This window comes from Myotis yumanensis, unplaced genomic scaffold, assembly GCF_028538775.1.
Source record: "Myotis yumanensis isolate MYYU_CA2020_CCGP unplaced genomic scaffold, mMyoYum1.0.hap1 SCAF_1, whole genome shotgun sequence".
NCBI lineage: Eukaryota > Metazoa > Chordata > Mammalia > Chiroptera > Vespertilionidae > Myotis > Myotis yumanensis.
The window spans coordinates 17,327,116-17,348,302 of NW_027223752.1; the positions used below are offsets into that span (position 1 = coordinate 17,327,116).

Below are 21,187 nucleotides of genomic sequence, written 5' to 3' on the forward strand. Positions count from 1 at the left end.
CAGGCCGACAATGTTTGTCAGCCTTTGCTCTCAACCCTGTACCCCAGCAACCTCAGCGCTCAAGCAAATGGTCCGAAGAGTCCTCTGGTGGGAAGAGTCCATGGTGGCCTGCCGTGAAGGTGGAAGCCTCGCAGGCAGTCGCTGTTGTGTATTTGTTATTGTGCTAAACCCTAAAGGAAACCATCTGAAGGCTGATTCTAGACCTTGGAGATCTTCAGCTTCATTCATTCATTCATTCATTCATTCATTCATCACTCTCTTATTCAAGCTCCTACACTGTGGCAGGCCCTACACTGGGTGGAAAGGGTACAGACACACGGAATGAGAGCTCACATTTGTTGCACTCTTAAGGCAAACCAACACCGTTTTATTGCTTTACCTGTATATTCTCATTTAATTCTCAACCAGCTCTGTGGGGTAGGCATTACAGCTGAGGAGCTGTAGGTTTGGAAGGCATGGGGAGGTTAAATACCACTGCCCAGGTCGCACATGCTGAGTCAGGGTTCAAGCTCCACTTTGCCCCTGTGCAACACAGGCCTTGTCCTAGAACTTACCAACTAGCTGGGCAGAGAGAGAGACACCAACACTGTACACGACAGTGCGGCAACTGAGGCCGTGTAAACATTACCTGTTATTACGGCAACGTTTGCTACGAGAAAGTCCTACCTGGAGGAGATACCACTGCTGTGGGACCACCCGGGGTCTGTCGGATGTTGAGCAAGGCTTCATGGGGACCTTTGGGCTGGGTCTCAAAGAATGAACAGGTACTTCCCTCCTGGCCCAGAGGGGAGAGAACATTCCAGGCAAACATCTGGAGGGACAGACCACTGTGCTAGAGATGACAAGATAGGGGCCTGAGGGAGGAGAAATGCCTCCGGTGGAGATTCCTTCTCCTCCCCTCCCTATTCCCCCTGTTGGTGGAACCAAAGGGACCAGGGCACCAAAGCGCCCCCTGTTGAAACTTTCACCTTCTGCTCCCCCTTTCTGGGCTGTCCGCAGAGTCTGAGATCCATCAGGTCCACCTTCATCACCTTGTTGGCCTTGGGGGGGTGGAGGGGTGGAGGGGTGCTTGAAGGTTATGCTGGTCACAGCAGAAGGCAGCTCCTGATGTTCCAGCATCACATCTCTCAGTGTCTGCATTTCCGCTTCCTCATTGGTAAACGGTGGCCCAGGCTGCTGCGGGGAGGAGAGGCGACCCTGCATGCGACAGCCAGAGCTCCTGGAAGGCGGGGGAAGGCCCAGGAAGGGATGCTGCTGCTGCTGCTGGCTTGGTGCTTCCTCATACCTGGAGTTCCATCCTCACGGGGATCTTCGCTCCACCGAGGGAGGCGTTTTGTCTGTCCGGTTCTCCACTGTATCCCCAGCACCTACAACAGTGCCTGGCACACAGCAGGTGATCACAACACAGCTACTGAATAGCGGAAAGAAGGCGCCGCGGGGGCACCTGCCCCCAGCCCTGGGTCTCCAGGGCCAAGGCGAGGAAACCCCACTGGTGACCGCATTCTCCCCCGAGCGCAAGGCAGCTGGCGCCTTTGCCCGGCTCAGTTCAGCTCCCCAGACATTCACGGGGCCCCTCCCTGGGCAGGTGCTGTGCCAGCCCACCTGCGGGCAGGGTGGCGGCCAAGGTGCCCGGGCAGAGGGCGCCTCCTGGGGGCACATGCCAACCAGGCCCCGGGGAGCTGCTGGACACCCGAGGCGGCAGGACCAGCTCCGGCAGGACCGCCCCCCCACCGGCCCCATCCCGGTCCCCGAGCCCCGAGCCGGCCTGCGCGGTGACCTTTCCCGGGGTCGCTGGCCTCTCCAGGCCCCGCCTGCGCCCCGACCGGCCCGGCTGCGGCTCCGGCCCTGGCCGGCAGGGGCCGCTCCTCGCGCCGCCCGCCGCCGCCGCCTCCCCGCCCCTTGCCCAGCCGGCGCTCCCGTTACGCCGCGGAGCCGGGAGCCGGGAGCCGGAGCCGGAGCCCGAGCCCGAGCCCGCGGCAGCGGCGGGAGCGGCGAGGGGGCGCCGGCGGCGGCGGGGCCTGCGGGGCCTGCGCGCGGGCGGGCGGGCGCCATGGCCTCCAAGAAGGCGGGCTCGCGGCTGGAAACGGAGATCGAACGCTGCCGCTCCGAGTGCCAGTGGGAGCGGATCCCCGAGCTCGTCAAGCAGCTGTCGGCCAAGCTCATCGCCAACGGTAGGCGCCGGGCCGGGCTGCGGGAGCGGGGCCTGCGGCGGGTGGGCCGGCCCCAGGCGCAGCGGGCGGGCGGGCGGGGCGCGGGCAGGGCGCATCGGGGCCGCCGGGGCGCCAGAGGGGAGGGGCGTGGGGCCAGGGCCTTGGGAGCCGGGGTCCCCCCGGAGTCACGCGTGGGATGTCGGGCCGGCGAGGGCTCCTGTGCGGTCGGTGGAGGGGTCTCGGGAGTTGGGTGCTGACCCGGGTGCCAGGGGGTCAGCGGCCGGCCTTGGGGTTCTAAGAAGTTGGAGGTGATGGGGCAGGCTGCTCCCCGGGACGCGGGTGTGCGTGTGTCTGGGACTCCAGGCTGTGTGCATGGTGTACTCAGGCAGCCAGGCTGCATGGATAGGGGTGTTGAGCAGGGACCCCCGGGAAATATGGTTTGTAAACATATGGGTGAAGGGGCTGCAGGCAGAAGCTCAGGCCCCGGCTGTGTGTGGGGTGGTGAAGGCGGGCTGAGATGATTGTCCTGCGGTTGAGAGGCTAGGATGTCCAAGCTGTGGACCTAGGGAGTCAGGTTTAGGAAAACAGGGGACATAGAGGCAGGGAGTCAGGAGGGACAGTCCTGTAGGGAGAGGTGGGGATGGGGTTGAAGAATGTAGGGAAATGGGGTTGGCTGGGTGAGGGGCTTGGTGCCTAGGGGAGGGGAGGGGAGTCCGATGGAGTCACTGAGTAGGAACCTGGTGCCTGGAGTTAGTCCATGACCCCACTGCCTGAACTGGTACTTGGACCCAATCAGATCTAAATTGCCTCTGAAAAGCCCATGTGAGAGCATAGCTCCGCGTGGCCTTATTTGTTTTGGAAGCAAGCACTGTTGATATCTGCTTGTCTGTTAGTACCTGCCAAAACCACAGGCACCCGTGGACTGGGGAGAGGGCAGAGGTTTTGTCTCGTCTCATCTCTGGCTTCCGGAGGCGGGTTGACACCTGTGGGCTGAGCAAAGGCACGAAGGAAGGCATGAAGGAGTGCCAGCGCCATAAGGAAGGACATCCACTGTTTTCAACCTCCTCACCTCAGAGGACCCAGAAATAGAGAGGGATGTCACATGTCCTCTTCAAGAATGGTGTACATGTGTGCCTTTTATGGTTTTCTTGCCTCGAAATGAGGACTTGGTTCTGCGTACTCTCAGCCGTGGTGCCCCGTGCTTGGGGGGGGGGGGGGGGGCGGGAGGGAGGGTTTCCTGGGCGAATGCAGGTGTCAGGACCAGGTCAGGGACGTGGAGGAGGCACAGGCCTGCCTGGGCTCAGCATGCTGGAAATGGAAGGATGACTTCTTTGCAGTGAAGTTAGCATTTGAGGACGGGGTGTTCCGTCCCATGGGCCTGGCAGCTTGACCTCGTCCTTCCCGTGAGGCTCACTAGCTTGTCCTCTTGCTTCTCCTCACCTGCAGCATTTTTCTCGTTTCTTCTTGGAGTTGGGTTTACTGTGTCGCTTCCCAGCTATGAGGGCATATAATACCTTCAGGGTATTATATGACCACGTTAGGATTAAAGGGGTTCATTTGTGAGGTCCCTGGGTTTTTCCATAAGAGCCACTTGTCTCCTGCTTTCTTTGCTCATTTATTCAACCAGTATATGTGTGCCCACCACTGGCCAAGCCCCCACTCTCACGTGCTCATCCTCCTTTGAGGAGACAGACAATAAACGTGGAAGTTAATAAATAGGATGGCTTCAGAGAGTAAGCGATTTAAAGAAAACAAGAGTTGATGCAACTGAGAATGATGGGTAGGGGAAGAAGGGCAGCTGGCAGCACAGTGGTCTCTGGAATGAGGGGACATGGGCTTCCGGTGGCATGGGCCCAGCTTACCTTCACGGGCCTCTGGACTCATCTCCCTTCCCAGGGCCTTGTCCCTGTGGCCTAAGCCACGGTCATTGATGGGTGTTGGGGCGGGGAAGTGAGTTGTGAGGGGCACTGTGGCCCGTGGGTCTGAGTGCAAGGTTGGTTTTGGGAAACTCATGAGAGGTAGATTTCTGCCCCAGAACCCACATGGTGAGCAGCAGCCATTGATGGCAAAAGGTCGCCAGACCTGAAAAGGTCAAAGAGATTGCTCAGGAAGATTAAAAAAAGAAAAGCAAAGAAAAAGATGAAATAAAAACAGAATTATTGGGCACTCCTTTGGGGTTCAGAGAAATGTTAGAAGGAAGTTCCTTCCCTTCCTTTGGCTGATAGGGGCTCCCCTGAACCAGTGGTGGGACTTCCTCCTGATTTTGGGGGCATCAGCTCCCCCTCAGATGCATTGGATGTCAAGTTCTGGATAGATTTGAGAAAATCCTTAAGCTAAAGCATTTGTTGCTTAGAATAAGGAAAGTGAGTTAATGCCGTGTGTGTAATATTAAGACAGTTCCTGTGGAGGTAGCTACTCTGAGCCCTCAGTTTCCTCATCTTAGAATGGGAATCAAAAGCCTAACTTTGGTCCAGCTGGTGTGGCTCAGTGGTTGAGCGTCGACCCATGAACCAAGAGGTCTCGGTTTGATTCCCAGTCAGGGCCCATGCCCAGGTTTCAGGTTTCGGGTTCGATCCCCAGTAGGGGGCATTCAGGAGGCAGCCTGTCGATGATTCTCTCTCATCGTTGATGTTTCTATCTTTCTCTCCCTCCTTCTCCCTTCCTCTCTCTGAAATCAATACAAACATATATGTAAAAAGAGGGGGCAGTTAATGGTGGGCTGGCCCCAGGGTCTCCTTTGGAAACAAGGATGAGGTTTAACTGCGAGTCCGGGGTGAGAAGGTGGCACTGTTGTTTCGAATGACTTCTTTGGACACTCCCGGGGTATAGCAGTCTCCTGCCCTCTGACACCAGGACCTCCGTGACCCTCCATCCTGACCTTCCCAAGGCAGTCATCCCGCTTTCAGATCCCTGTCCTGTCATAGGACATGTTTTTGTGGCCGACCATATGTCCTGATTTTTGAATTCAAGACATTCACTAATTGACAGTAACACATGGATGGCTCTGAGCTAGGCATTGGGGCTCATGGTCACTGTCGTCAGGACAGAAGGGTTGTGACCTTGTGGCTACGCACAGTGGGGCCAGGACTGCTCAACTTTTCCCTCAGCCTCCTCTTTAGAGGAATTTCAGGCTCCGAATGGGAAGGGCGGAGGACTTCTGACATTCCTTCCCTTGACCAGCCAACCTTTCTAGCACGTCCTCCCTTCACCGTGGCTGGTAGGGCCTCCTGGATCGTCTCGCTCACCTTGTGATTGTCTTTCCACCTGTGCCCGTGCTGTTTGGCTCTGGAGGCCTCTCCGCAGGACGGAAGCCTACCCGTCTGTCAGGGTCTGGTTCAGATCTGTCCCAGCTGTCCTTCCTTCACAGGAAAGGTTGTTTGCCTCCAAGAAGACACTGTTAGAACCAGATGGGACCTGAGAGACCACACTGTATAGCAATTTTCTTCTTTATTTTTCTAAATATATCTTTTATTGATTTTTAGAGAAGAAGGGATGGAGCGAGAGTGAGAATGAAAACATCGATGTGAGAAGGAAACATCGATTGGCTGCCTCCTGGTGACCGAACCTGCAATTTTTTGGTGCCTGGGACGATGCTCAACCAGCTGAGCCACACCATCCAGGGCCATGTAGCCGTTTTCAAACTGTGCTATGGAGGAACCCCTTGGGAACAAGCTTTTGGGTCCTGGTGGCTGGTGGGCAGGTCTCACTCACGGGAGCAGCGGCACTTTTCTGGAAAGTTTCCCTGGAAGGGACAACTAATAACAACTTAAAAAACACAGTTGAAAACCACTGGTGTAGTTCAGCCTCCCCGTTTTACAGACGAGAAAACAGGCCCAGAGAGGGAGGTGTCGTCCTTAAAGCCACCAGCCGGCGAGTGGCAGAGGCAGACAGAGTGGGTCAGAGGTCTGGCCCCGGTGTTCAGTTGTGTCAGCTTGAAGTGTGGGTCTGTGGTTTCCTAACCAAGAGAGTAGCTTCACTGGAGAAACCCCGTTTGTACCGTATTGCCACACACCCCAAATTCTTTTTCTGAAACCCTTGGGGCCACATATGTTTCAGAATCCAGAAATTTTCAGCCCTGGCCGGTGTGGCTCAGGTGGTTGGGCATCATCCCGTGCACCGAAAGATCTCCAGTTCGATTCCCGATGAGGAGACATGCTTGGGTTACGGCTTAAGCCCCGGTCGGGGTCATGCAGGAGGTAGCTGATCGATGTTTCACTCTCACGTTGATATTTCTCTCTCTTTCTGCCTTCCTCTCTCTCTAAAAATCAATTAAAAATTATTTTTAAAAAGAATGCAGAAATTTTCAGACTATGGTACATATGCTGGGCATTATGTGACACTCCCAGGGGGGTCAGGGGCAGCCCTTCCTAATAAAACCCATCAGTATTTCTGCATCAAAACATATGACCAGTCCTTGCAAAAGGGACGCATAGCCTATAAATGGCATCATGTTGATTCAGTTGAGGTTTTGCTGCCCAGTAAGTTAACAGCTTTTGGGTTTTAGAGAATTCTAGATTTCAGAAATTGTGGATAAGGATTGTGAACCCGAAATAATAGTGCCAAATTTGTCGGATAGTTGTAGGGACCGAATGAAAAACAAAAACAACAAAAAACCACCGAAATGTGCTTAAGATGCCGCTGCCTGCACTGGATGTTAGCTGCGTCCATAGTGGTGGGCGTGGTCCCCCCTTTCCCGGCTCTGGGCTGTTCCCCCCTGGGCAGGTGCCTCACCTCACGTTGGTGGTCAGCCTGCACAGGACAGGGGATCCTGGTTCTGCGTGAATGAGCCATTGGGCTCAAAGCCCATTGTTGGTGCGTTGTATTGGATTGGCCCACAGACAGAGGGGAGGCCTCTGGGCAGTTGGAACAGGCCGAAGGGAGGCGGGCGAGGGCTTCCAAAATGCAGTGAGGGCCAAAGGGCAAGTGATGACGACCCCTGAGAAGTGGAGTCCTGCAGGGACCGGTGTTTACCTTTGGGGCTGCTGCCATTGAGTGCGTGTCCGCCAGCCAGGGGCTCCCTGGTTGTCAACCCAGCATTTTCCACCTCCACTCCTCTTCCTCCCTCCTGGCTGGCCTCCTGACAGAGAGTTTGTTCAGCTTTCAGCCCCCACCTGCCATGTGTCATATGTTTTACTGGAGGTGGGCTCTGGGTCCACCCCCTTGCCTGTGATTGGTTGAGGGATGAGCATGTGACTTCATTTTAGCCAATGAGATATGTACATTTGCTCTGGAAGGGGCTTCTGGGAAAGGTTTTCTCATGGTTGAGAGTGATGTATCTTGCTTTAGAGGGAAGGAGCAGGGCCCAGCCAGTGGCTCAGTGGTTGAGCTTGGACTTATGAACCGGGAGGTCACTGCTTGATTCCCGCGGGTGGCAGGTTCCAGTGGAGGGAGTGCAGGAGGCAGCCGATCAATGATTCTCTCTCATTGATGTTTCTGTCTCTTTCTCCCTCTCCCTTCCTCTCTGAAAGCGATAAGACATATTTAAAAAAAAAAAAAAAAAGGGAAGGAGAATGGTCTCTCTTTTTCCTCTGGAAATTGTTAATGTGTTTGAGGCCTGGAGCTGCAGCCATCTTGAGGGCACCCGGCCCAGGGGTGAGGCCGACCCAGGGAGAGTGGTAGCACAGAGCCAAGAAGAACATGGCCCCTTGTCACATTGCTGACCTTCCCTGGGCTGCCTGTTAGGAGAGATAATAAGAGCCTCCTTGTTGAAGCCACACCGAGTCAGGTGTTTGGCCCGTACATGCTGCTGAAGTCATTCTAACTGGTGCACCACGTTACTTACCCAGAGCACCCGCAACTGCCGGGCAGCTTCCCACTGGGCGCTCTGTTCACACTGACCTCACGTGGGTGGATTCCTGTCCCTCTGGGTGACCTCACGCTTGGCAGATGCTGCGGGGTTGCAGGCCTTTGACTTGCGTGAAAGCCAGCGCTTCCCATCTGAGAAGCCAGAAAGAGAAGAGGTTTTTTTGAGGCATCCCCAAACCATCCCCATCAGCCACCAAGACGAGAATGAGCAGTGTCTGGCAGATGGATTAGATCGGTGCCACATAAACTATAAAGAGAAGCCACAAGCCACAGGAAACCTAATGGCCTGGCTGCAGCCTCTGCCGACCTCCGGGTTTGTCTGTCCCTGCTCAAGCGTAGCGTTGGTGGAGGTGCCAGGACTAGACAGAACAGATGTGTTTTGGTCCTTTCGGAGGCCTGCCAGACCTGGAGTCAGAATCCCCGGGCACTTGTCCTCCGAGTGCCCTTGAGCACATCACTTGATCCTCTGGAACCGTAGTTTTCCTGACTGCCCGGGTGTTAAAATAGTGCCAGTGGGTAAGAAGAATGAATAAGCATTTCTTGAGCTTCTGCTGTGCACTGGGTTCTGGACATGAACGTGCACACGGACCCCAGTCCACCATCAAGAACAGCTGCAGGAGGAATGGAGTAGACTGAGGCTTGGAGATGTTCATTGAGTTGGAGGCTCGCCCACTTCCGAGTCTAGTTCCATTATTCTTTCTAGCTCACTGGTGTTTTCATAAACTCGCTCGATCCCAGAATCGCCACGCTGGCTTGTTAGAGTCCAGATTTCTAGACGCAGCAGGTCTGGGGTGGGCGATGCTGAAGCTGCTGGTCTGTGGGCATGCTCTGAGGAGCTCTGGGCATCAGGGATTCTCAGACCTTGCCTCCTCAGGGGTGATTCCCTGGGTCCAGATGGGTGCTGGAAATCGGCATTTTTTAAAAAAAATGTTGTTAATCCTCACCCAAGGCTATCTTGCCATTGATTTTTAGAGAGAGTAGAAAGGAGGGGGGACGGGAGACAGAGAGAAACATCGATGTGGGAGAGACACGCTGATTGGTTGCCTTCTGCATCCACCTGCAACCGGTATGTGCCTTTGACTGGAACTGAACCCGGGACCCTTCAGTCCATAGGCCGTCGCTCTGTCCACTGAGCAAAACCAGCTAGGGTGACATCTGCATTTTTAAATCAAGCCTCGGGTGATTGGTGTGATCAGGCAGGTCTGGAAGCCCCTGCCCTCAACCTCAATCCGTAGCATTTAATGAGCACCTCCTGTGAGGGGAGCCCTGTACCCCAAGAAATAGAGTGACCAGGTCACCTGCCACAGGAAGCTTACAGCTCTGGGCAGCTGAGTCACCGGGGCTGCTCAGCAACTCAGGTTCCCAGGCTGGGCCCGAGCTTCTGCTTCAGGAGGTCTTAGTAGGGTTGGGTTCAGGAAGCAGGATTGTTCACCAGGTGATTGTGGCCCAAGGTCTTCCAGGAGCAAACTTTGGCCATGATTGTTCAAGGGGTGGGACAGAGTGTCACCCTGCAGCCTGCGGGGAACAATGGCATCACTCACAAGGCCGCAAGGAGCACCTGAGTTACGGGGGCTGAGAGCAGGGTGGGCTTATGTGGCAGTGGGTGAGGCCTGGAAGAGAGCCAGGAGGAGGGTCTTGGGCAGAGAGTGGCTTTAGGGTAACTGACTCATCTTAGTTGCCCTGAGACTTATGTGGTTTTAACACTGAAAGCAAGTCCCACATCCGGGGGTGCCCTCAGTCCTGGGTAGCAGGACAGTAGTTCACCCTGTTGGGCAGAGGCAGGTATTTTAGCAGAGGGGAAAGACACCCGGTGCAGCAGAAGGCAGTGGACTTGGCCATGTCAGACCCGGGTTTGATTCCTGCTCTGCCACTTATTGCTGCCTGGCCTCAGATGAGTTACTTATCTTCTCTGAGCCCCACTCTCTATCTCAAAGGTTGTTTTGAAGAGTGAATGAGATAATGAAGTTTCCAGCACCAGCGTTATCGGAAGCAGCCCTGAATCAGGAGTATTGTGTGTGGAAGGAGGGTCCTTCACAGGGAGAGGGGAAGCAGACAGGATAACAATAGGAACGAGAACAGCAGAGATGTGCTGTGGGGTGGGGTTCCTGTCCTACTGGACTGTGACTGAGGTCTGAAGCTGGGTCACAGGACTAGTAAATGCACAACCAGGGCTTCAGCCGGTTCTGACAGCTCCCCCGACCTCCTCTGCCAGCCATCCATTCACCATGTTAGTGAGCCCGGGATAGCACGTGGGGGTGGGGGGAGGGGTGTAAGGAGGATGCAAAGATGAATGAAACCACTGGGCTGTCGGCCCCATGAGGTAGGCATATTTTTACTCTTTTGTTCATTATTAAATCTCAAGCACCAATAACATGTTTGGCACACAGTAGGTACTCAAGTCATTGTTAAATGAACAGCTTGGCCTCTGCCCTTAGGGAGTTGAGTTGGATTCATTCACTCCTCAAACACCTACCGAGCACCTACTGTGTGCCAGCCCCCATCCTGAGGACTGTGAAGGCAGTGATCTCTAAGACCATCCTTGTGCTCAAGTCCAGTACATAGAGACGTGGCATACATGTAGTCAGGGCTAGAGTGGCAGAGGGACGAGGGCTGTGGAGGCCCATGGGAGGGTGTGCCCACCCAGGGCGTGGTTCCACATCTAAGAGTCTTGGTGTTACCCTGAGGGTGACGGTCCGTGGCTCTGCCTGCTGGGGCTCTGCGTGAATACTGGCCGTGATGGACTGCTGTTTGGGCTGACTGACTGCCTGTGCCCTCATCCTGTTTCTTGTGTAACTGTAGGGTGGACACTTGCTGAGTGGCCCTTTCCAGGGCAAGATTCCGGTCCCCTCTGCTGCCCTTCCTTGTCTCTCTTCTCTCCTCTCATAGAGCTGGCTCAGCCCCTTTGCTGTGAGCCCTGGCTCCCTTGAGGACCTGCTGTCTCTGGCCCTTGCAGGGTCAACACCCTAGTTAGCCAGCCTTGGAGGAGTGCCAGCCGGCGAGGGGATGCTGGCAGGGGTGCCAAGCCCAGGGACCTGCAGTAAATGCCACTTTTCTTTCCCTGGCCACCAGGCCAAGGGAGTCAGCTCTCCAGTCAGCCCTGGAGGCCTGGGGAGGTAGGTCTCCCAGGCCCTTCACAGCTGCCCCACTCCCCACGGTCGCCTTCTTCCTGCCCCTGCCCCACCACACACACCAGTGTGTCCAGCCTCCCTTCTGCCTGGAGTCTCACTTGGAGACATTCCTCAGGCCCAGCTCAGACCTCACTGGCTTCCGACAGCCTCTGAGTGTACCTGGTGGTCCTTCCGCGCCACATGCCGGGCTCGGTGGTTCCTGTCTCCCCTCAGACCATTCCTCTCGAGGGCAGGGACTGGGCTGGGGCTTTGAATTTTCAAAAAATGCTTGTTGATAGTGTGGGTGTGCATGTAACTTGCCTGCGTGGAGCTGACTTCCGCAAAGAGCCATTTCCAAGCCTTCTGGGCCGGCCTGATAACGTGCCCCCAGCCCCGCTAGAGTCACTTCCTGCACTTCTAGCTCCGGGGACAGGCCCAGCCAACGGCAGCTAATGACTTCCCAGTTACCTTTTCTTTCCTTAGGCTGGGTTTCTCTAGGGCAGCTGGGTTTCTCTAGGGCAGCGGTTCTCAATCTGTGGGTCGCGACCCCTTTGGGGGTTGAACGACCCTTTCACAGGGGTGGCCTAAGACCATCGTAAAACACATACATAATTATATATTGTTTTTGTGAATAATCACTATGCTTTAATTATATTCACCACAACATGAGGAACTGTATTAAGGGTCGCGGCATTAGGAAGTTTGAGAACTACTGCTCTAGGGGAAGAGTGTGTGTATGTGTGTGTGTGTGTACGCGAGCAGGTGCACACGTGTGGCCAGGGTAGCAGAATGACTGTCTTCTGTCCCACATGTGACTCTCCCGTCCCTGCCTTCCAGCTCCTGCCTTGTGTGTGGACATGGGAGGAGGCTCTGGCACGAAGCCTGGACGCCAACTACCAAGATTTCTCAAAATACCGTTCCTGACGACTTGCTTTGAGCTCTTTAATCTTTGACTTTTTCCGTCTTTGCTTTTCAGTCAAGAATTCCAAAGAGCCAGGCCAGGCCCTCTGCACTGGGTCACAGTTTGAACTAAGGTAGTGGAGGGGGAGCAGCGAGGCCCTGAGGTGGAAATGCCGAGGCTTGGGTCTCGCTCAGCAATCAACCCCCACCCCCCGCCCCCCAGGCACCTCGAGGAGGGGCCCAGTCTCCAAAGGCGAAGGCACTTGGGTGGGTCCTGTTGTACGGGGAGAAGCACCTGTGGACTCATTCCGGAAGTGCACATGGAACCCCTGCTCTGCGCCAAGCGGTCCAGGTAGAGCATGAATGTGAGAGCGAGAGGGTGGACGTCAGAGCCAGGGTGATCGGCTACAAGGAGTTTGCTTTCACTTTGGATGAGATGGGAGCCATTGGGGGGTTTTGAGGGGAGGTGACATGATATGACTTACATTTTAAGTCAGGTGTGGGGTCCCTGGCTAGCTTGGCTGAGTGGATAGAGCATTGGCCTGCGGGCTGAAGGGCCCCGGGTTCGGTTCCAGTCAAGGGCACATGCCCGGGTTGCAGGCTCAGTCCCCAGTGGGGGGTGTGCAGAAGGCAGTTGATTGATGATTCTCTCTCATCATTGATGTTTCTATCTCTCCCTCTCCATTCTTCTCTGAAATCAATAAAAGTATATATATATATATATATATATATATATATATTTTAAATCAGGTATGGGGACAACTAATCAATATTTTGTAGTTGTGGTGTGTGCCCTTCTCTTCTCCATCCTGGGGCTTGTCAGTACTGGTGCCCCAGTTACACCCAGCTCTGCCTCCCCCCCCCCCCCCCCCCCCCGCCCCCTGCCCCATGCAGCCGAGCAGCTGGCTGCTGGAGGAAAGCCCTTGGCCTTGCTGGCCACTTATGCTTGGCGACCAATGACCTCAAAGGCACTGCCACTCTTCCAGTCTGTTTGAATTCCCACTTTCCAAAATGTCCATCTCAGTTGTTCTTTTCTCTTCGGAGACCTCTCACATCCTCTGGACGCCATCCTGTCACTCCTCGCTCATGACCTTGCCTCATTCTTTATTGAGGAAATAGAAACAATTAGGAAACCCGCTCATTTCCGACCACCGCGGCCACCGCTTTCCTCCGCCACTGCCGGGGTTTCAGTTCCTTTCAAAGGCCGCGGCCCCTTCTCCACCTTCACGCAGGACCCCCTGTCCTCACCCCTCAGGACGTGGCTGCTGCGGCCATCTCTCCTCTCTCCTGGTCACGTCTGCCTCTCTCTTTCCCGACCTCTCCCTGCAGGATACTCAGAGGCCTAGACTTTCCTGCGAAACCTTCATTAACCTCCCGTGGCTGTCTCATTGCCGCGTCTCCTGCTCCTTTTTGGCAAAGCCTCTTCAGACTCGTCACGCCCTCCGCCTCTGCCACTTGGGCTTGTCTCCCTTGCACATCCCGAGACCTCTGATGCCCAGGTCACCCTCTGGTCAGCTAATTGCCATGTGTAATGAATGTTCGTTCTCTTCTCTGCCTTAATATTCCAGTAGGTTTTAACCCACATGACCTCTTCCTCTTTCCGGAAACTTCCTAATCTTGGTTTCTGTAACGGACACGGTCCTGGCTTTCTCTTCCTTAACCTCCTGCTCAGTCTCCTCCATCCACCGACGAGTTCTGTACTTGGATGTCGAATGTCCTTTAACTTGGTCAAAGCAGACCTCTTGGTTTTATTCCTCCTCTCCTCGGTAAATGGCAAAATGGTACCACTGTTCATGCCCTTGTGCAACCTGAAATCCAGGATTCATCTTTAATCCCTCTCCTTTCCTCATCCCCAATGCATTGGTTTCCTGTTGCCGTGGCGCAAATGTGCTGGTTTAAAACAATGCAAATGTGTCTTCTTAAAGTTCTGGGGGTCAGAGTTGGAAACGGGTGTCAGTGGGCTAAAATCGACGCCAGCAGGAGGCTCTGGGGTGGGCTCTGTCCTGGCCTCTCCCAGCCGTACAGGCTGCCCACACTCCCTTGGCTCCTGGCGCCTCCTCCATCTTTAAAGCAAGCAGATTAGTCTCCTCCAGGCTCCGGGACCCTCCTGTGCCTTTGCCACATCTCCTCTCTGACTCGTCCTTCCTACTTCCCTCTTCTAAGGGCCCCATGTGCCCACCCAGATAACCTCCCACTGCCAGGTCCTTAACTTCATTATGTCGTGGGTTCCAGCAACGGGGACATAGACAGTTTCTGTACCTTCGACCCAAACTGTCCTCACTCACCCTTTACTCCCTTTACACACCACTTCTTGCCTCACCCGTCTGTCTAAGTGTCTGTCCCTCCCACCGATCGCCGCAGTGGCCTTCTACCCATTTCTGCTCTTGCCTCTGCCTGGCTCCAGCCTCGAGCTCATTCTCCACACAACAGACAGGGAGCTTTCCAAAACCTAAATCCGATCATTTCACCCCCCTGCTCATCCCCCCCTCCCCACCCCAAAGACTTCCAGTCGCACTTCGAATGGTGCCACACTTTTTACCACAAAATACGAGAATGTCAAGGTCTGCTTTTACCCGCCTCTCTGACTGCCCCGCCCTGAGGGCTTCCTCTGCTCCAGGACCGTGGCCTTCTTGCGGTTCCTGGAACACCCCAGCTGGGTTCCCACCCTGGGCCCTCCGTGCGCCGAGCAATGTTCTCCTCTCAGCCGTTTGCACGGCCGACTCAGTCTCCTCATCCACTTCTCCTTGGAGACTCTACCTGGTCTGACCACCCATCTCAAGTGGCCGCCGGTCACTCCCATCATGCTTTAGTTCTCCGCACATCCTGACCAGTGTCTGGCCTTTTCCTGTTTGTCTCTTCGTCCCACCTGCCTAGGAATGTAAGCTCCACGAGGGCAGAGACCTCCTCTGTCTCATTCTCTGCTCGACGTCCCTGGAGCTCGCAGGCCCTGAATGAATGCTGGCTGGTGTGTGCATGTGCAAAGTGCTTCGAGGAACATGATTCGCTCAGGCCAAGAGCGCTGGGCAAAGCTTCTCCAAGGTGACCCTGAAATGCATCCCAAAGGATGCCTGGGATTTGGGCAGGAGAAGGGAGGGAGGATAGCAGGTCCAGGCAGGCACCCTCAGCAGAGACGGATCGCCATGGCCTGGGAAGGATGCTGAGGGCCTGGAGGGTGTGTGCCTGAGAGGCTGGTGGCCCGGAGCAGTGGCAGATGGGCTGTCGGTGGTAACCACAGACCTAGAACTCCTTCACTTGGTTCCGAGGTGATGGACTAGGTCCTGTGTACCCTCCTGTGTACCAGCCAAGCTGCTCTAGGTTTTCTAAAAATTACCTGGTTGTTTTGTGTAGGTAATGAATGCATGTAATAGTAACGATCAAACATTTAAAAAGTATATAGTGGCCCTAGCCGGTTTGGCTTAGTGGATAGAGCGTCAGCCCGCGGACTGAAGGGTCCTGGGTTCGATTCTGGTCAAGGGCACATGCCCAGATTGTGGGCTCAATCCCTGGTGTGAGGCATGCAGGAGGCAGCCGATGAATGAGTCTCATCATTGATGTTTATATCCCTCTTTCCCTCTCCCTTCCCCTCTGAAAACAATAAAAAAAACGTTTTTTTAAAAAAAGTATATAGTGAAAGGTAACTGCACTATCTCTATGTTTTCTCCTCCCTTCCACAGAAACAACCACTCTTTGGACTTTCCCGGGGGGGCCCTTTTAGGCATATGCTGTATATCTGTACATTCTACGAACATTTGTTGTTGGCTTTGTTTTTTACACATAATAGTGATATACTGCACACTGTAGTTAGGGGTCTCTGTCTCTGAGGTTGTTATCTACTATATAACAAACCACCCCAAAACTCAGTGCCTTAAAACAGCAAGATTCTGGGCTTGCCAGGGCTCACTGTGCGTCCTCGGGCAGCTGCGGGTCAGCTCAGTGTCATCCCTGCCCTTGGCTGGGCTTCTCACCTGGCCCTCCCACCTCCCAGGCCCAGGCCCAGGCCCAGGCCCAGGCCAGCCCGAGCACGTTCTCATGGCGGCCGCAGAGAAGCAAGAGGGAAGAAGCGGCTACGGCCTTTGCCAAGCGCTGTGTGCGTCAGCTTTGCCACTGTCCTGTGATCGGAGCCAGTCACGTGGCCACGCCCAGGTCCGTGCAAGAGCCACAGAGCATGTGGGTTCAGGGAGGCTGAGGACCCGGGGCCCTGAGGGCAATCCAGCCGCCACAGGCTTGTGTTTAGGTCTGTTCCTTTGTGTAATGGGCACACGGTGTCACATCGCACGGGGCCCACAGTCCATTCAGCAGGACACCTGTTACCTCTGTCCTCTGCTGTCACCAGGGGGGCGCGTGTAGTAAACTTCCCTGTCTGCCCATCTTCGTGCTCCAAGCGCACGTATCCGTGGGGTAAGTTGCTAAAACTGGAATTTCTGGGCCAGACAGTTCAGGTACATCAATCATTTGGTAGATGTTGCTAAATTGCCCTAAAGCATCTGACAGTGTCTGTTTTGTGTCAGCACTCTATGCGGGGGAGGGGAGGGGAGAAGAGGGGAGCGGGGATGACCAGCACACAAACATTAAGGCACCTGTAAGCTACCTGCGACTTAGAAGCAGCCAAATGAACCCGGGGATGGAATTCACTGAGGTCACCCTGAGACTGAGACTCGAGAACCAAGAACAGGGCCGTCTTTGCTGGGTAACAAAGGGGCCGCTGAAGAACCAGTTCCCGCGTGAATAGGGGCTTGTTTTTTCCTCTTGGCTCGGAGCCCCAGCAGGAATGGTTTGAATAGGCCTCAAGGCTTCTCTATTGACATACAAACCGAGTCCTGGAGATTTTTTTGTATTGATATCAAGTACTCCCTGAAATAGAGTAGAAACCCTAACTTTTTCCCCCTCCATCATCTGATCAAATCTCTGTGTCAGCTGCTTATCCCACAAGGGAGAGGGCTGTGAGGAAGGGACAGTCACCTCAAGTGGCAAAGGTCACAACCCCTCCGACCCTGAGTGTCTGAGGGAGGCCGAGGCCGCCTGGGCACTGCACTGTGCCAGCCACCGGGCTTACTGGATTGGGGATCGTCTGTTTGGAGATGAACCAGGGGACCAGAGGCCCCTCCCGGGGGCTGAGGCCCATGCTAATCTCAGGAGCAGTCTCTATTCGATGTCAGGCTTTATCCCGCTAACAGTCACTGGAGAGCTGGTTTCTCAGCCTCACTTAAACCCCCCAAAATGGTCGTGGGGTGGGGGAAACCAGCCCTGGGCACCCCTGAGCTTCTCCATCCTGGCAGGTACGTCCCGGCCCCGCATTGCAGTCCTGCAGCTCTGCCTGCTCCTGTGGACTGCCCAGCTGTGCCCAGCTGTGCCCTCCTCAGTGCCTGGGGAGTGGGAGCGGGGAGTAGGGGAAGAGATACTGAGACTGAAGTCTTCCATGAGGCAGAATTCTGCTGTCAGTGTCCCCGTTGCCCTGTTGCCGCCAGAACTCTCCCGGCAATCCTAGCGCCAACCTGGTTTGTTACCCAGTTCTCAGGGATCACTCCTCTGTTGCCTGATGTCTAGTGTCTTGAAAATTGTTTTTATTTAAAAATATATTCTGTCATGTTTTTGTGGATTTCCAATGGGAGGTTAAATTTGGTCTGTCTTGGCTGGAAGCGAAAGTCTATTCTTACCATTTTGATGCCCTTTTATTTTATATTTAACTCTTTAATCTGAAATGAACCTTCTTGTATGCCCGGAGGGGTCTTTTCCCGTTTCGTCCCACTGTCCCAGCACATAGCTGGGCACACTATTGGGCATGAACAACCGGTTAGGTGGCACCCTTTCTTCTGTTGCCAGTGGGTTCTGCCGTGAGGTCCTTGGCAGGTGCAGCCAGTGCCCGTGGTCAGGCCGCCGAGCCGCCTTCACCGTTAGCACGGAGCCGCGCAGCCTCGGTGTCATTGCTCTGGCATGAGAGCTCCTTGCTGTGGTTAAGATCTCTACCTGCTGGTTGGGAGAGTGAATGGCAGGGAAATCACCTTTTTTGCAGGGGAATAAAGAAAACAATTTGCTTGAGAGATTAATTGGAGCCTGGAAATTTTAAAAAGTTCAAAAATGGTTTTATAGCAGCCATGCTGAATTTCAATTTAGATTGTAAGCTCTTCGCCCGGAGCGTGCGGCTCCTTCCAGAATTAAGGAACTGATCCTCACCCACCTGGCAGGAAGCTCCCAGGACCATTCCCCTCTTCCTCTCCCTGCCCTTCATGGTTCAGCTCTAACAAATCACTTAGGAGTTCCCAAACAACCAGGCTGTGCCATGCCTTTGCACATTCTGTTCCTTCTGCCTGGAATGCCTTTCCCCACATTTTCCACCCTGAAACATACATCTGTCACATGTGCGTTGTATTGGTGTATAACAGTCAGGTTCCGTTGTAGCAGTGCTCCTTGTAAGCCTTTAAGACTGTGCATGCGAATGCTCTGACACCCACCAGCAGGCCTTAGCCTACACCTCCTTCACCCCGAGCCCTGGGTTTCTTTATTAGCTGGATTTCCGTTCTGGGAGGAAGCTGCTTGTTACCTTCGTCCCTGACTGGTCCATCCACTGGGTTACACTGGCGCCCCTGCGCCCTCGGCAGGCGGAGCTTTATTGTCCGCTGGTGGGGGACCCTGCTGTGGGTCCTGCCTGATGTCCTTGCGATTTCCTTTTTCTTCTTGGACAACCACAGAGCCCTTGAGCTCAGATCTCTGAGTTAACTCTCCCGGGGCCCTCAGCACCGTCTCTGGCAGGTTACTGTTGGCTGCTCAGAACACAGGCGGAGGTGCTGCTGGGAACGGGAGGCCCGGCAGCTTTGGGTCACTGAGCAGAGGGCTTGGAAAGGCTCTCCGTCCAGCTCTCGGCCTTTGGAGGCCCCGCCCCCGAGTCTCAGTGAACTTTGGGTTGTACCAATACTGGACCTACCCCTGGTTGTTCCTCTAGGACCGGCAGCTCAGGATCAAGCCAAGGTCCCTTCTGGCCACTAACCCCAGGTGGGGTTCTTTTTCCTGCACCCCAGTGGTAACTATTAGCATGGGTTTGAGGTACATCCCTCCAGACTTTTTAAAGCTGCTTTTGTATTTGGACACAATGAGGTTCTGTCCCACCACAGAGGAAGTAGACCGTGCTCGGGCTGGTGTGCAGGTTGTTTGGTTTTGTTCAGAACAGCTTGGATGTGTGGATCCAAGGAGCCGCCACTGGAGTGAGCTTTTTATTCTATTAACCAGCCAGCACCGACAATAACAAAGTCACTGCTATAAGTATTGCACTCTTAGGGATAAAGCCTTCGTACAAACGGTCCCTGATATCAGTGTCTGTATAGTTCTTTAAAACATATTTTTATTGATTTCAGAGAGGAAGGGAGAGGGAGAGACAACGACGTCAATGATGAGAGAGAATCATTGATCGGCGGCCTCCTGCACGCCCCACACTGTGGATCAAGCCCGCCACCCGGACATGTGCCCTGACCGGGAATCGAACCATGACCTCCTGGTTCATAGTTCGAAGCTCAACCCCTGAGCAACACCGGCCGGGCTGTTTGTATAGTTTTGACTTTTGGACAAAAACAGACTGCCTGCATTCAGGTTGTTTGGGCACAAGCTCGTTTGAAGAGTCTGACTGTGCAGACATTCTCCCGGCTCGTATCCGTGTACCAAGGCCATAGAACACGGCAGGCTGGGAGGTTCCACTGCATGGCTCTCAGGAAAGACATGGGTTGGGTCCTGTGTGTGTTTTATAAAGATCAGACTGAATGAATCACAAGGCAGCTTTATGTCTTTCTACTGAACTGGAGCTCTCTCCGTGTTACTGTATCCGTCTTTCTAGATTCCGTAATTTCGTGACAAAAGAGGACAGGACAGTGCTTGAGTCCGTCTCCGCCCCCCCCCCCCCCCCCCCCCCCCCCCCCGTTTGAGTGCGTACGCTGGAACATTCTTTACTGCCGACTGGACTGCACCCTAAGATGGTGCCTACTTGGGCCCCACCTGAGGTTATGAGGTTCCAGGTGGGCCTTGTTGGGGGTGTGAAGCAAGCGGGGGAGGCCCTGAGGCCCTGGGGGGTTCCCAGCACAGAGACCACTCCTCGCCCACCTAGCCTCTCCCTTTGTCCTTGACAGATGACATGGCAGAACTCCTCCTCGGGGAGTCGAAGCTGGAGCAGTACCTGAAGGAGCACTCCCTGCGGCAGGGGGCCAGCCCCCGAGGCCCCTGGCCCCAGCTGACCGAGGTCCGCAAGCACCTGACCGCCGCCCTGGACCGAGGGAACCTCAAGGTACCCTGGGCCTCTGGGACGAGGGGAGGCCATGGGGAGGTGCTGGCGCCACCTGCTCTGAGCTGTGTGGTTGGGGGGCGGGGTTGGAGCATCTCCCTGCCGGCTCCTGTGTGATCCATGGGCCAGCCCCCGCTGGCGGCCCCCGGGGGGCTTCCGGAGTCTCTGATGAGCACTGGCGGGGATGTGACAGCTCACAATCAGTGAGATCGGATTGTGGAAAATGGCGCTGATCTTCCCCCGGTGCTTGGAGTGAGCTGCCATATGGGACCCAGGGCTCCACTGTAGGAAACAGGTTCATCAGGAGTGCCGCTTACTACCCCCATTTCCTGCCTGAAATACGTGGTCCATGAACGCCCCAGGCTGCTGTGGCCCAGAGCTGTGCGGGGTTTCCTACTGGGGACGGCGGGCCCAGTACCACGGTGCGGGAGGGAACCAGGCCCGACCTTCCCTCGCCGAGCCTGGACCCTAGACAACGTCCCCCCCCCCCCCGCCTCCCCAGGAAGCCTTGCGCACCACCCTTCTATGTATTCATCTGCCAGTTCTCCGTTCTGTTTAGACTCAGCTCTCCGCCTCCCTCTCCAGCCTTCCCTCGCTGCTTCCTTTGGATCCCCTTTCATCTCACCTTCCCTCGCCCTGCCCCTCCCACCATCCTCTCCAGTGCTGCCTGTTGTCTCTGCTCCCTTCCCAGAAGTGCCTGGAAGTGGCCACCGTGGCTGACACAGCTGCTTCGCCATGCTCTGGCTGGTTCCCTGAGCCGTCAACCCTGTCACAGCTTTAAATGACAGAATTCGTGCTTCTGGAAGCAGAAAAAGCCAGCCTTGTATAGCTTAGCTTCCGAGGGAAGGCCTGGGAGATAAATCTGTCTCCTTATATAGATGCTGGGAGCCTCTTCTTTCTCTGCGGTGAGGGGGCAGGGGAGCCAGGAGTCTGAGCCGGTGGGCGTGGCCTGGGGAAGCTGGCCT

General features: G+C 55.1%; 1 protein-coding gene across 6 annotated transcripts in view; it reads left to right on the forward strand.

Moving 5' to 3' along the window:
* The first annotated feature begins 1,970 nt into the window (after positions 1-1,970).
* Positions 1,971-21,187, forward strand: part of TTC7B (tetratricopeptide repeat domain 7B) — a 191,992-nt gene continuing 172,775 nt past the window's right edge. For all 6 annotated transcript variants that reach the window (XM_070414930.1, XM_070414946.1, XM_070414963.1 and 3 more), the window contains exons 1-2: positions 1,971-2,171; positions 20,071-20,225. In XM_070414930.1, coding sequence (XP_070271031.1) covers positions 2,051-2,171; positions 20,071-20,225 — 276 coding nt within the window. In that variant the 5' untranslated portion in view covers positions 1,971-2,050. The remainder of the gene's footprint in view (positions 2,172-20,070; positions 20,226-21,187) is intronic.